General features: G+C 40.8%; 1 protein-coding gene across 3 annotated transcripts in view; it reads right to left on the bottom strand.

Annotated features, from left to right (window-relative positions):
• The window catches only part of RNF214 (ring finger protein 214), a 49638-nt gene that overhangs the window by 28868 nt on the left and 6123 nt on the right, over positions 1 to 14647 (bottom strand). For all 3 annotated transcript variants that reach the window (XM_007446906.1, XM_007446907.1, XM_007446908.1), the window contains exons 5-6: positions 9358 to 9498; positions 6333 to 6472 (exon numbers count right to left, since the gene is read on the bottom strand). In XM_007446906.1, coding sequence (XP_007446968.1) covers positions 6333 to 6472; positions 9358 to 9498 — 281 coding nt within the window. The remainder of the gene's footprint in view (positions 1 to 6332; positions 6473 to 9357; positions 9499 to 14647) is intronic.

Genomic DNA, 14647 nt, shown 5'->3' with positions numbered 1-14647 from the left:
GGTTAAGAATCCGCCGGCCAATGCAGGAGACACGGGTTCAATCCCAGGTCCGGAAAGAACCCACATGCCACGCAGCAACTAAGCCCGTGCGCCACAACTACTGAGCCCGCGTGTCACAACTACTGAAGCCCTTGCGCCTAGAGCCCGTGGTCCGCAACAAGAGAAGCCACTGCAATGAGAAGCCTGCATACCACAACAAAGAGTAGCCCCCGCTCGCCGCACCTACAGAAAGCCCGAGTGCAGCAACAAAGACCCAGTGCAGCCAAAAATTAATTAATTAATTTTTTAAAAATTACCAATAGGCTTTATTCAGACCTGGTTCTCATTTCCTACCCTATAGTTTCTGACGCTGTTAACCACCTTCTCCCGTTGAAACCCTATTTTAAACTGTTTCCTTTTCCTTCTCTGATTACTCTTTTTGCCTTCTCTTCCTCTTTCTACTCCCAAACTGCAGGTGTACCTCAAAGTTCAGAACTGAGCCCTACTCTATACTTTTTCCCACAGAAAATTCACTCCTATCATTTTAACTATTACCTACATGCAACTCCAAATGAAGACATAGCATCCCTTCTGTATTCAAGTCCCCCATTTCTAATTGCCTACTAAGTATTTTAACTTGCATGTCCCGTATCATCAAAAGTATTACTTTATCCTCAAAATTTAGAACTGGTATTCTACTTCCCAATTACTACCCATGGCGGCACAGAGTTACCCAGGGTCAAAACAATGAAGTTATTTTTGACTTCTCCCTCTGTCCTAATCCTTACAATAATCCAACACCAATCCCTCCTAAATCCATTTCTCCCTTTTCATTCAACCACCATTAGTCTTATAATAATTCTTATAAACTCACTTTATTGTAAGAGCTTACTGGTTGAGGTCCCAGCCTCTGTCTCTCCTCATAATTCATCCTGCATACTTCTAAAACACCTCCAATTATGTAACCCCTGTTTATATAACTTCTATGATTTCCCGTATCTAAAAGAAACTATTACATGCTGAGCAGAAAAAGTTAAACAAGATGTGTTACTTACCGTGGTAGCAAATCTCCAAAAATGGAGTCCTCCCAGTGAACCAGGCCTCCTCCTTGCAGTCCCCTCCCACACTGAATCTGGGCTGGCCCTGTCACTCATGTTAACCAACAGAATGCCACAGTAGTAGCACTGTACTGGTCCCAAGTCTATGCCTTAAGAAAGCCTGGAAACTTCCACTTTTGTACTCTTGGGAGCCCTGAGCCACCAGGTAAGAAATCTGGCTCCTTAGCTGGAAAGACCACCTGGAGAGGAAAAAGTCCTGAGACAGCATGGAGAGATAGAGTGAAAAGGCCTAGACATCCCAGAGTCCCACCAGAACTCAGCTTTCCACGTGTCCCTGCCAAGGCAGAAATATGAATGAAGCCATCTTGGACATTCCAGCCCCAGTTGCCACATAAAAGCAGCTACAGGAAGGACTCCAAAGGACACTAGAAGAACCATCCATCTGAGACTCAATCAACCCAAAGAATTGAGAGAAATAATAAAATATTGTTGCTGTTTTAAGACACTAAGTTTTACCGTGTTTTTTTGACAGCAATAGATAATCGAAATACCTGCCCTCAAGAAGCTGACTATATAATGTGGGAAACATTCCAGTAAACACAAAAGACCATCAGAGGTCAGTGTTATGACAGAAGCATACATACCATGCTAGGTGAATACGGAGGAGGGTCATTTAAATTAAATGGTCAGGGTGTGTGAAGGGGAGGATAAGGGGAGTATCTGGGAAAGCTTTCTAGAGCAGTTGATACAGGCTGAGTTTTAAGTGAGTTCAGGATGCAACATGTAGTAGTTAGGTATAAACTAGCATGGTGGTTTGGGGGAATGGTAAAAGATATAGCTAGGGACATAAACAGGGATAGATAACTGAGGGCCTCGGGCCTCTTATATTAAACTAAAGAGTTTAAACTTTACCCTAGGAACTATGAAGGACTTTAAGCAGGGAAATGACGTTATCAGATCCGTATTCTTTGACAGATTTCTTCGACAGATTTGTACTAGCCCAATGAAAATGCAGGAGACTGGAGGCAAAGAACGTTCAGTAGCCTGCCTCAGGATCTAGGAGAACTGATAGAAACCTGAACTAAGAGTGGCAGAGTGAATGGAGAGAAAGGGACAACTAATATTAAGGATCTACAGGACTTGGTAAAGCAGAGAGGGGCTAACAGAAGAATTCAGAATGACTTGGTTATTCGGCTTAGTCACTGGAGGAGAGTGTGGTGTCACTTATGGAGAAGTGGGAAAAGCAAGAGGGAACAGGATTCACACACAGGTAGTTTAGACTCAGATACAAGGACAGGAAGAAAAGATGGATGTATCTGCTGATAGGAAACTGAAGGAAGGTTTACTCGATGGCCCCTATTTTTTCAGTCAAATAAAAGGCAAGATCATTTGCTAAGACTAAGGAGAGAAGTGGTGGAGACAGAAAGTTTAGAAAGAGAGGTAATAGTTAGGGACAGCCCTCAGAGGAAGAGGGAGTCCTGAGGATCCGGGTGTTTTTGAAAGTCAAATTTATTCTGGCCTCAAGACACACAGCTGTGTGATCTCCTGCAGCAGCCCTCAGCAGCCCAAGTATAAGAAGACTAGAGATGTCGGAGGGGGCGGGGTGGGGGGGGTAGGTGCGGGGGCTGACTTGGCCCAGGACTGGAGTACTATGGAAAAATGAAAGGAAAGGAACAAGCCTCCAGAGAATTGATGGTAATGGTAAGGGAGAAATTCAAGTAATGAACCATGAGTCCAGTCTGGCTAGGCAAAGAAATGCTTCCAGGGAGCTGGAGGACTGGGAGAAACTGGAATGAAGTCAAAAAACAAGAAAGAGGACGTGATGTCAAAGTGTACATTTACTGGGAATGAGACAGAAAGCTGGACGGACTGAAGGCTGTGGTCAAAATACAGGATGCTGAACAGTCTGGCTCACTGCTTTGCACCTAAGAAATACTCACTAGATTTACTGATTGCCAGACAAGCTATTAGGACTTCAAAGCATACCAGTTAAATAAACTAGCATTTGGTGAGAAATTTCCAAAAAGAATCCTCTTGCACCCTGTCAATTTCAATATAGCATAAACTCTTATATCACATCCAAAGTAATGCTTCCAACATTAACTCCCTTGATCTGCTATTTACCTATTACTCTATCACGAGTTCATCAGGCAAGCTCAGAGCATTTTAAAAAAGAAGACCCTTGCTTGATATTGCAATTTTTCTGCTACTGGTCCCAACCTACCTTTGTGAATCAACTGATGATGTCTCTTAAAGCACAAGCTCACCATCTTTATTCAAGAAGAGCCTTATTTGCTATTATTCTCGATGAGTCACTATTAAAGGCAGGGAGCTTAAAAAGAAGTTCGGCCCTAGAAGAGAACTAGCTTGGAAGCCTCACCTTTCTAATACCAGCAATAATCTTGAAGGATGCAAGCTGGAAACGAGAAAGTGTCCCCACAAAGGCAAGACCATGTCCATTATAAAGCAGCCAGGTGTCAAGGAGAAAAAAAATCAAATATGTGACTAAACTGAATATCTGGTCTTTTTTTTTTGGTCAGTTTATGGTGTCTTCTTTAAAAATTATAATTACATTAAAAGACACAGTGATTACCTTCAAACAATACAAAGCACTTAGCAAATTTCTATTATGTAAATTCATCTATAATATCAAGGTGAAATTTAATTTCCTATCCAGTAATTCAACAAATATTTGTCCAATAATTATCAGTATATAGCACTGAGCTAAGTGTAAAAGAACACAAAAGAGTAAAAAAAAAATTTTTAAATACATATGAAGAGGGAGAGTCCAGTCTTTATCCTCAAGAGGCTTACAATATCAATGGCCAGCCAAGACATACACAGGTAGAAAAAAATGTAGAGTACAGTATAATACAAAAATAAGCAAAATCAGGGGGCTTCCCTGGTGGCGCAGTGGTTGAGAGTCGCCTGCCAATGCAGAGGACATGGGTTCATGCCCCGGTCCAGGAAGATCCCACATGCCGCGGAGCGGCCGGGCCCGTGGGCCATGGCCACTGAGCCTGCGCGTCCGGAGCCTGTGCTCCGCAACGGGAGAGGCCACAACAGTGAGAGGCCCGCGTACCGCAAAAAAATAAATAAATAAATAAAAATTAAAAAATAAGCAAAATCAGCAGAGAGCTGTATAGATGTTCTGAGGAGGGAGAGATTAGTTCAGGAAGAACTGGATAAGGAAGATTTTACAAAGGAGGTAGAATTTAACTTGAAACTTGTCAAGTGGGTAACTGAATAAGACATCTTATTTGAAAACCCCATTATTTCCCCAATTTTCCAAGCCAGAAATATGGGCATTTCTATAACTCTTCCCTGTCCACCTATTAGTGCTACCCTTAACACCTTACAAATGGATTCACATCTCCCCTCCCCACTGCAGCACTTCAGTTTTGGCCACCATTACTGTAACGCAGGCTCTGACAGATAAGTCTCCTAACTGGTCCTCTACACTACTCCAGTCTATTCTCCAACTGGCATCATCAACTATCTAAACTGTAAATCTCTATTTACAGTTGCCAAAATATGGAAGCAACCTAAGTGTCCAACAACAGATGAATGGATAAAAGAGATGTGGTAATACACACACACACACACACACACACACACACACACACACACACACACAATGGAATACTACTCAGCCATAAAAAAGAATGGAATTTTGCCATTCGCAACAACATGGATGGACCTGGAGGGCATTATGCTAAGTGAAATAAATCAGATAGAAAAACACAATACTGTATGTCATCACTCATATGTGGAATCTAAAAAGTGAAAAGAATGAATGAATGTAACAAAACAGAAACAGACTCACAGATACAGAGATCAAACAGGTGGTTGCCAGTGGGGAGGTGGGGGGAGGGGCAAGATAGGGGGAGGGGACTAAGAAGTACAAACCACTGTGTATAAAATAAGTAAGCTATAAGGATATAGTATACAGCACAGGGAATACAGCCAATATTTTATAATAACTTTAAATATAATCCATAGAGGTCTTAAATCACTACATTGTACATCTGAAACTAATATATTATAAATCAACCATACTTCAATTACAAATTTTTTAATTGAAAATAAATAAATAAAGTGCAAATCTCATCCTCTGATCCCCACCCCCTCCTTAAAACTCTCTAGTCTCTATCAGGGAAAATCTCAAACTCCTTACACGGGATCTGAGCCTTTGTGATCGGGCTTCTGCCTCCTCCACTAGCCTCATTCCTCTCTACCTCACATCTCAGTTGCTAATCTCTCTCGTCAGTAGGTCCCCTGCCCACAATGTCTTCTTCCCTATTCGTTTCCTGGCTAATTTCTCCCTATATCTACCCCCACTCCTGCAACTTTTTCTTTGAAAACTTCAAACCAACAGTAAAGTTAACAGAATAGTCCAGTGAACACATGCCCTTCATCTGGATTCACCAGCTGTTAACGCTTTTTGCCACTTTACTTCTCCGTCTGAACCACCTGAAAGTTATAGACATCATGACAACCCCTAAAACTTCAGCAAGTATCTCTTAAGAATAAGAACCTTCTACATAATCACACGCAAAATATTTACCACTGATACAATATTACCTAATACGTAATCCATATCCAAATTTTCCCAATTATTCCAAAATGTCCTGTCTTATTTATCATCTTTCCTCATTTGCTGAATCATTTTCCAAGTATCCTGCTACTTTTCACTTAGCTCTCTGACACATTAGCAAGCCAAGATTTTCTTGATAAATAAAAATGCATTTTAGTAGAATTTAAATAAAATCACAATATTCACAACTATTTTGGCTTCCAAACAGGTCACATTAAGAAACTTAGAAAACTGAAACTATGACCAAATTCTATGCCCGCCTTAGCCTTGCTGCAGTACCCTGAAAAGGACACAGATCCATTAAATAGCTTTGCAAACAGCTTGCAATGTTAGTTTGAAATTTGGTTTTGGTGCTGAATTTAACATAATCAAAGTAGCCTCATAGCCTAACCTGTAAAACATCAGATAAGGCAAGTGAAATAGGTGTTAGATATATATCAAAATCTTGATCATACTTGGGACCAAACAATGAGCTGCTGTTATTTCAATGTACTGATGAATCCCTGAAACACTTTTTATTAAATTTAACATAGGGTGCTGAAAAAGCTAAAATCACTAAAGGATTTTAATTTGTGCACTTGTTTTTCAAATAAAAATGAGACTGAAAGAAAAGAAAGTAGAAACACAAATAGAACCGGCCCATTATGTACAAACACACACATAAACCCAGGGTTTTTATTCTTAACAGCATCATTTACCTTCGGCCCTTCTCACAAAGCTTCTCAATTTCAGCTTTCAGATCCTGCTCCTTCTGCAAAAACTCCTTCTTTTCTTTCTCTATCTTCTTCTTTGTTTCTTCTCGCTTTATTGTTACGTCCTGGATAGCCTTTAATATCTCCTAAGTCCCGCACAATTATAGTCACACACAAATAAAGAAGGAAATGAATTAGTTCTTTTGGTCTGAAGGTTACTTTCAACTATCTCAAATTAACGTATTGACTTTAGTGATTTCAAATTGAATTGAAGGAATCTGGTTGATGAGTCAAAAAGCAGTCAAAAAAGTCCCAAAAGGGAGTAAGTTATAATAAAGCAGATTTCAATTCAATAGGAGAAAAGAATTTCTAACAATCACAACTGTTCAAAAATGGAATTTACTGCCTTGTGAAGCAATAAGCTCTCCATTACTGGTGCTCAAATAAAGGCTGAATGAACACCTGTCAAGACTGCTGAGAAAGGCATTCTTGCACAGGGTGGGAGTTTGCTACTTCCAACAAATATGGTCTTGTTTTGTTTTGTTACAGCTCTACTTTATTATGCATAGGGGTTATCTTTATTCTTTTTAAATTATTTAACTATATACATATATATTTATAATAAGAAGTCAAACAAAAAGTAATAAAGTTAAGTCACCCCTAATTCACACCAATTCCACCCATAAAGTAATCAATGTGTTAGGTGTTTTGTTCTATGCTTTCACATCTTTCTCCATTCTTACACAAACAGATGTGTACTTACGTACGTATTTGCTTTTTTGTTTTCTATATAATGAGGTAATTTTATATACACTATTCTGCATCTTGCTTTTGTTCACCTGACATGAGCATACTATCGATAAATATAGATCAAACTAAAAAATAGCTGTATAACATGACATGACATGTCTATAACGAATTTAGTCAACCAGTCTCTGTTAAGAGTCCATCCTGTTAAGGTTGATTTCAGTTTTCTTGTAACTACAAATAATACTACAATAAACATCCTGTATGCCTATATTTTCATACAAAAGCTTTTATTTCTGTAGAATAGACTCCTAACAATGAGACTGCTAAGTCAAGGTATATATATATTTTAAAATTTTAAGTGACAATTCTTAATATCTTTTTTCTTCAGACTTTATTTATTTATATACTTATTTACTTGTTTATTTATTTACTTAACTTTTTGGCATGCTGCACAGCATGCGGGATTCTTGGTTCCCCAACCAGGAATTGAACCTGCGCCCCCTGCATTGGAAGCTCGGAGTCTTAACCACTGGACCACCAGGGAAGTCGCCCTAATATCTTTTCTAAAATGGTCATAACAATTCACACTCCTTCCAATGTCTAGAAAGAGTTCATTTTTCCTTACCTTTGACAACTTATTTCATTTTTCCCAATCTCTTGGGAAAGAAGGAGGAATGGTATCTAGTAATTTTAATGAGCATTTCACTACCTCCTGTTCTTTTACTGTTTTTATTGTCTGTCTCCTCCAACTAGAATAAGCATTCAATGAAGGCAGAGACTATGTTTCGTTCACGACTAAATCTTCAGAGCGTACATCAGGAACTCAAAAAATATTTGCTATACAAATGGATCGACACTAGAAAGGCTGAGTTTATTTTCATACATTTGTTACCCATTTGCTTTTCCTCTTCTGTGAATTACTGTTTGTGACTGCTATGGGAAAAATAATAACCTCTTCCCCACAAAAATGTCCATGTTCTACTCCTTGGAACCTATGTTACCTTGCATAGCAAAAGAGATAGGGAGACAATCCTGGATTATCGGGGTGGGCCCAATCTAACCACAAATGGGTCTTTAAAAGCAGAGAAACTTTCCCAGTTGTGATCAGAGGAAGATGTGATTAGGGAAGAACAGTTACAGAAATGCAACGTTGCTGACTCTGAAGATGGAGATGGGGGTGGGGGGGGCGCGCGCACAGGTAAAGGAATGCAAACAGCCTCTAGAAGCCAGAAATGCAGGGAAATGTATTCTCCCCTAGAGTCCCCAGAAAGGAATGCTCCCCTCCTAATACCTTGATTTTAGCCCAGTGACACCCACGTTGGACTTCTGACCTACAGAACTGTAAGATAATAAAGATGTGTTGTTTTAAGCTCTAAATTCACGACAACTTGTTACAGCAGCAATGGGAAACTATTACAGTAGAAAACTTTTACAATAGGAAAGTAATACAGTAACCTTTCCTAGTTTTTCTCTAGATTGTTTGGCTTTTACCATGAATTTGTAGGAATCTCAGAATGACATCTTAAACCCTTCATCAGATGTGCTATAAATATTTTCTCTCAGTCTAATATTGATCTTTTGACTGTTTTCTGTATCATTTGCCATGCCAAAATTTTTAATTATATATAATTAATTTTAAAAAATCTTCTAGGTTTTCTGCCTGGGTTAAAATGATCTCTTGCAACTTCAGGTATATAAATATTCTTCTAAATTTTCTTCTGATTTAAAATTTTTTTCCAGTAAATTTTTTAATTTACTTAGAATTGTATTTTTAAATATAGTGTGAGACAGGAGTCTAATCGAATGACTTTCCAGGTAGGCAGTCAAACAAATATATTAAATAAATAATCCTGGGCTTCCCTGGTGGTGCAGTGGTTGAGAGTCCGCCTGCCGATGCAGGGGACACGGGTTCGTGCCCCGGTCTGGGAAGATCCCCCATGCCGCAGAGCGGCTGGGCCCGTCAGCCATGGCCGCTGAGCCTGCGCGTCCAGAGCCTGTGCTCTGCAACGGGAGAGGCCGCGGCAGTGAGAGGCCCGCGTACCGAAAATAAACAAACAAACAAACAAATAAATAAATAAATAATCCTTTCCTCCCTGAACCAAAATAGGAGTGAGAGTTTGGACAAGATGCCCTCGAAGGTTCTTATTTATCCTTAAAATTCTATGATAACCATTAAAAAGTTAAATACTGCTTTTTTATTTCTATTAATTTGAAAACAAAATTAAAGTCTGATTAGGGACTATTGCTTTACTTATTGCCAATTTTAATATAAGCAGAATACCTGGTGATTCTTCATTTCTTCTTCTCTCCTTTGCTGAAGTTGCTTTAATTGCACTTGGAGCTGATTCTCCACTTGCCTCTGCTTGTCCAGGACCTCCTGGTAACGCTCCTTCAACAGGGTTCTCTCTGTCATCATTTTATCCTATTGGTAACAACAGATGAGAAGTTTAATTTGCCAATTTCATTGCAAGAAACATTCACCATGTCCCTGTTCAAGGCACCATGCAGGGCACTATGGCTACAGTGTCCGATGCTGTAGCTAAATTAATTAGAATAAGCAAATGTAAACATCCAGCTCCTCAGTTACCTTACCACATTCCAAGTACTCAGTAGCTACATGTGAGTAGTGGCTACTATACTGGGCAGCACAGCTACAGAACACTTCTGTCGTTAAAGGAAATTCTATTGTACAACACTGTGCTAAGATGGAGTGTGGCAACCTATGGCCTGTGGGCCAAATCCAGCCATCAACTGTTTTTGTTTTTAAATTTTATTTATTTATTTTATTTTTGGCTGCATTGTGTCTTCATTGTTGTGCACGGGTTTTCTCTAGTCGTGGCGAGCGGGAGCTACTCTTCATTGCAGCGTGGGGGCTTCTCACTGCAGTGTCTTCTCTTGTTGCGGAGCACAGGTTCTAGGTGCGCGGGCTTCAGTAGCTGTGGCACGCAGGCTCAGTAGTTGTGGCGCAAGGGCTGAGTTGCCCCGCGGCATGTGAGAGCTTCCCGGACCAGGGCTTGATCCCGTGTCCCCTGCATTGGCAGGCAGATTCTTAACCATGTGCCACCAGGGAGGTCCCATCGTCTGTTTTTATAAGTAAATGTTTTACAGGAACACAGCCATACCCGACAGCTAGCTGGCTGCTTTCACACTACAACAGCAGAGTGGAGTGGTTACAAAAGAGCACATATAGCCCACAAAGCCTAAGGTATCTACTAACTGACCCTTTATAGGCTAATTTCCCTGCAGTAGGGAATAAGAGAAATAAGGTATTTTATCTCTTAGGAGGAAGAAGAACGAGCAAAAACAAAGAACAGATCAACTACTCAAAATGCATCCAGAAACTGGACTCCTTACTGGTCATTAGCACTACAAATTGGCAGATCCACCAAAGAGTTCTGGGGCACTTGGTATTCAGATTGGTCAAATCGGCAAGCTCTCATATAAATAGGGAGCAGAAGTAAAGCTTCTGGGACTTCCCTGGTGGTCCAGCAGGTAAGACTCCACACTCCCAATGCAGGGGGCCCGGGTTTGATCCCTGATTGGGGAACTAGATCCCGCATGCATGCTGCAACTAAAGCTCTCGCATGCCGCAACCAAGACCCAGTGCAGCCAATAAATAAATAAGTCAATAAAAAAGGTGAAGCTTCTGAGGGTCACAGTTCAGCTCTGCCTCCCCCACATTAATAAATCAAGAAAAGTAATGATTACCTTTCAAAGGAACACTAAAACTTAGAGGGTCAATTTAAAACACATTTGGAATCAAAACTACAATGAGATATCATCTCACACCAGTCAGAATGGCCATCATCAAAAAATCTAGAAACAATAAATGCTGGAGAGGGTGTGGAGAAAAGGGAACACTCTTGCACTGCTGGTGGGAATGTGAATTGGTTCAGCCACTATGGAGAACAGTATGGAGGTTCCTTAAAAAACTACAAATAGAACTACCATATGACCCAGCAATCCCACTACTAGGTATATACCCTGAGGAAACCAGAATTCAGAAAGAGTCATGTACCAAAATGTTCATTGCAGCTCTATTTACAATAGCCCGGAGATGGAAACAACCTAAGTGCCCATCGTCGGATGAATGGATAAAGAAGATGTGGCACATATATACAATGGAATATTACTCAGCCATAAAAAGAAACGAAATTGAGCTATTTGTAATGAGGTGGATAGATCTAGAGTCTGTCATACAGAGTGAAGTGTCAGAAAGAGAAGGACAAATACCGTATGCTAACACGTATATATGGAATTTAAGGGAAAAAAAAATGTTATGAAGAACCTAGGGGTAAAACAGGAATAAAGACACAGACCTACTGGAGAACAGATTTGAGGATATGGGGAGGGGGAAGGGTGAGATGTGATAGGGCGAGAGAGAGACATGGACATATATATACTAACAAACGTAAGGTAGATAGCCAGTGGGAAGCAGCCACATGGCACAGGGATACCGGCTCGGTTCTCTGTGGCTGCCTGGAGGGGTGGGATAGGGAGGGTGGGAGGGAGGGAGACAAAGAGGGAAGAGATATGGGAACATATGTATATGTATAACTGATTCACTCTGTTATAAAGCAGAAACTAACACACCATTGTAAAGCAATTATACCCCAATAAAGATGTTAAAAAAAATAATAAGAAAATAAAATAAAACACATTTGGTATAAGGTAACCGGTGTAAAATTTAAACAGAGCATTAAACTGAATTTGTTCATTAGACGATAACTACTTTCAAAGAAAAGAGAGGTTTTAGAAGTGAATGGGGAAAAACTTATCACACTATGATAACAAAAAAATAAGCTCTCAAGATGGGACTTCAGCTTTGGGATAAGCTAGTCCTTAGTCCATGTACTGAAATGTGACTAAAGCTCCCTAAACAGATGATACCTTAGCGTCATAACTTTAAAGGGATTCTGAACCTGAGGTCTATGGATAGGTGTGTATAAAATTTTTTGAGATGAGAATTCAAAGTTTTCAAAAGATTCTGAAAGAGGACCTTAACCCAAGAAAAGTTAAAGGTTAAGAACCAACTGATGAAAACTAGTAGATTAGAGGATTCTTTTCTTCTCTCTCTACTTCTTTATGGTAACTCTCTGTCCATAATACATCTTTTTTAAATTTTTTTTAATTTAATTTTTTTTTTGCAGTACGCGGGCCTCTCACTGTTGTGGCCTCTCCCGTTGCAGAGCACAGGCTCCCGACGCGCAGGCTCGGCGGCCATGGCTCACGAGCCCAGCCGCTCCGCGGCATGTGGGATCCTCCCGGACCGGGGCACGAACCCGTGTCCCCTGCATCGGCAGGCGGACTCTCAACCACTGCGCCATCAGGGAAGCCCGATAATGCATCTTTTTAACAACACAGGATGGGGAAAAAACTCTAGTCTTCACGTAAAGAAGTCTCAAGGTACATACTATTAGTACATACAAATGGATGGCTTAAAGGCATACAGTAAATTACTTGATACAATTATCATCTTAATAAGCCAAAGGGTTACACATTGTTACTTTGTTCCATTGATGGTGAATTGGTCCTGAGAGGCAGGAGTCACAATTTCAAATGCAGACAGTGGGCAATTACTGTAAATGCATGAAAAGGGTAGCAAATAAAACAGGAGCAAAGTTCCCTGTATTGCCACTAAGCTTAATACCTGCCTAGTCCCAGTGCCTTTTTAAAAGCATGCGGAGGGGCTTCCCTGGTGGCGCAGTGGTTGGGAGTCTGCCTGCCGATGCAGGGGACACGGGTTTGTGCCCCAGTTCAGGAAGATCCCACATGCCGCGGAGCGGCTGGGCCCGTGAGCCATGGCCGCTGAACCTGCGCGTCCGGAGCCTGTGCTCTGCAACGGGAGAGGCCACAACAGTGAGAGGCCCACGTACCAGGAGAAAAAAAAAAAAAAAGCATGTGGAGAACTCATTTACAACTAAGAATGTTAACCATCTGTTATGCAATGCAAATGAAATACCATGTTCTACTGCTGTCAACTTACTACGGTGTTTTGTATTTTGGTTGTGTACTAAAATATAATCATATTGTGTTTTTAAAATAATAATAATAGGGACTTTCCTGGTGGTACAGTGGTTAAGACTCCACGCTCCCAATGCAGGGGGCCCGGTTCGATCCCTGGTCGGGGAACTAGATCCCACGTGCATGCTGCAACTGATGGTTCGCATGCCACAACTAAGGAGCCCTGGGGCCGCAACAAAGGAGCCCACCTGTTGCAGCTAAGACCCGGCGCAACCAAATTAAATAAATATTTTAAAAATAATAATAATTTAAAAAATTACAGCACGTGGGCCACACCACCACCCAAAAGAATACTGCCAAACAAAACACAACCCTGGGCCTCTTTTGGCCTAATGGCTTGCCAGTTTCCACCCCTGTTTCAGACTGATGCTAAAGCTTATCTATAACCTTTTAGTTGGCCCCTTCAATTGCTATACGGCCAACGAAACCCTGCCTTACAACTGTGGGGACCAAATAAACACTCCATGTAAAGTGTTTAGAATAAATGCTCAAGAAAAGGCGACTTCTTCTCCTTCCCCTGGAGGTTCTCTACTAGCCTGGTTCTCACCCAGCACATCGCCATCAGGTCTCTCATCTCTAGGATCTTTTTACTTGCCTGTTATAAATAACTCCTGAGTTGCTACTCTCTATTTAAAAGTTTTCATGTGGTTAATGTACTCCAATAACTTACTTCTTTCCATCTGCCTCTCAATTTCTTCAACATGCACCAAATATCCACTTTCTTACCTGGTTTTCCTCTTTATTTCCATTCAATTAACATATCTTACCCTAAAGACCTCTTCCTGAACTTAGGGTGCCTTTTCTAGCATTATCCTTCCTCTTGAAAAATGGACATTCAGACATCCACACACTTACAGGGTGGAAGTTTTGCCACAAAATGCCAGGGCAAGATAAAGGGGACCACTTTAACAAAAATAAATGTGAAGTTCGCTAAGTTTTAAAAACCAATTACCTATTTTTAAGTAAAAAACAGATTTAAAAAGTGATGCTCAAAAAAAAAAAAAACCAATTAACTAGGCATAAAATAGGAAGATACAACTAAACAATACATGAGAAAAAGACCTGATGGAGTAAAAGTGAAAGCTCAACAGTGTGACGAGACGGCCAAAATAAGCTGATGTCAGCTTAGGAAATGGTGGCTAGAATGTCACCACGGAATGACACAAGAGTTCCATTGTATTGTGAAGTAATTACACTGTATGTACATTACTACATTTAGCTCTCAGGATCACACTGTAAAAGAAACACTGAGAAGATGTAACATATCTAGGTGAAAAAGTAACCAGGTTGAAGAAAAGACTGAAAAATATACCATATGAAGAAAAGAAGAATGTTAAAAAAACATCTGGGGGGCTTCCCTGGTGGCGCAGTGGTTGAGGGTCCGCCTGCCGATGCAGGGGACACGGGTTCGTTCCCCGGTCCGCGAAGATCCCACATGCTGCGGAGCGGCTGGGCCTGTGAGCCATGGCTGCTGAGCCTGAGCGTCCAGAGCCTGTGCTCCACAACGGGAGAGGCCACAACAGTGAGAGGCCCGCATACCACAAAAA

Source organism: Lipotes vexillifer, unplaced genomic scaffold (assembly GCF_000442215.2).
Source record: "Lipotes vexillifer unplaced genomic scaffold, Lipotes_vexillifer_v1.1 scaffold1634, whole genome shotgun sequence".
Classification (NCBI taxonomy): Eukaryota; Metazoa; Chordata; class Mammalia; order Artiodactyla; family Lipotidae; genus Lipotes; species Lipotes vexillifer.
The sequence above is the reverse complement of the archived record's forward strand: the minus strand, read 5'-3'. Positions and strand labels throughout refer to the sequence as shown.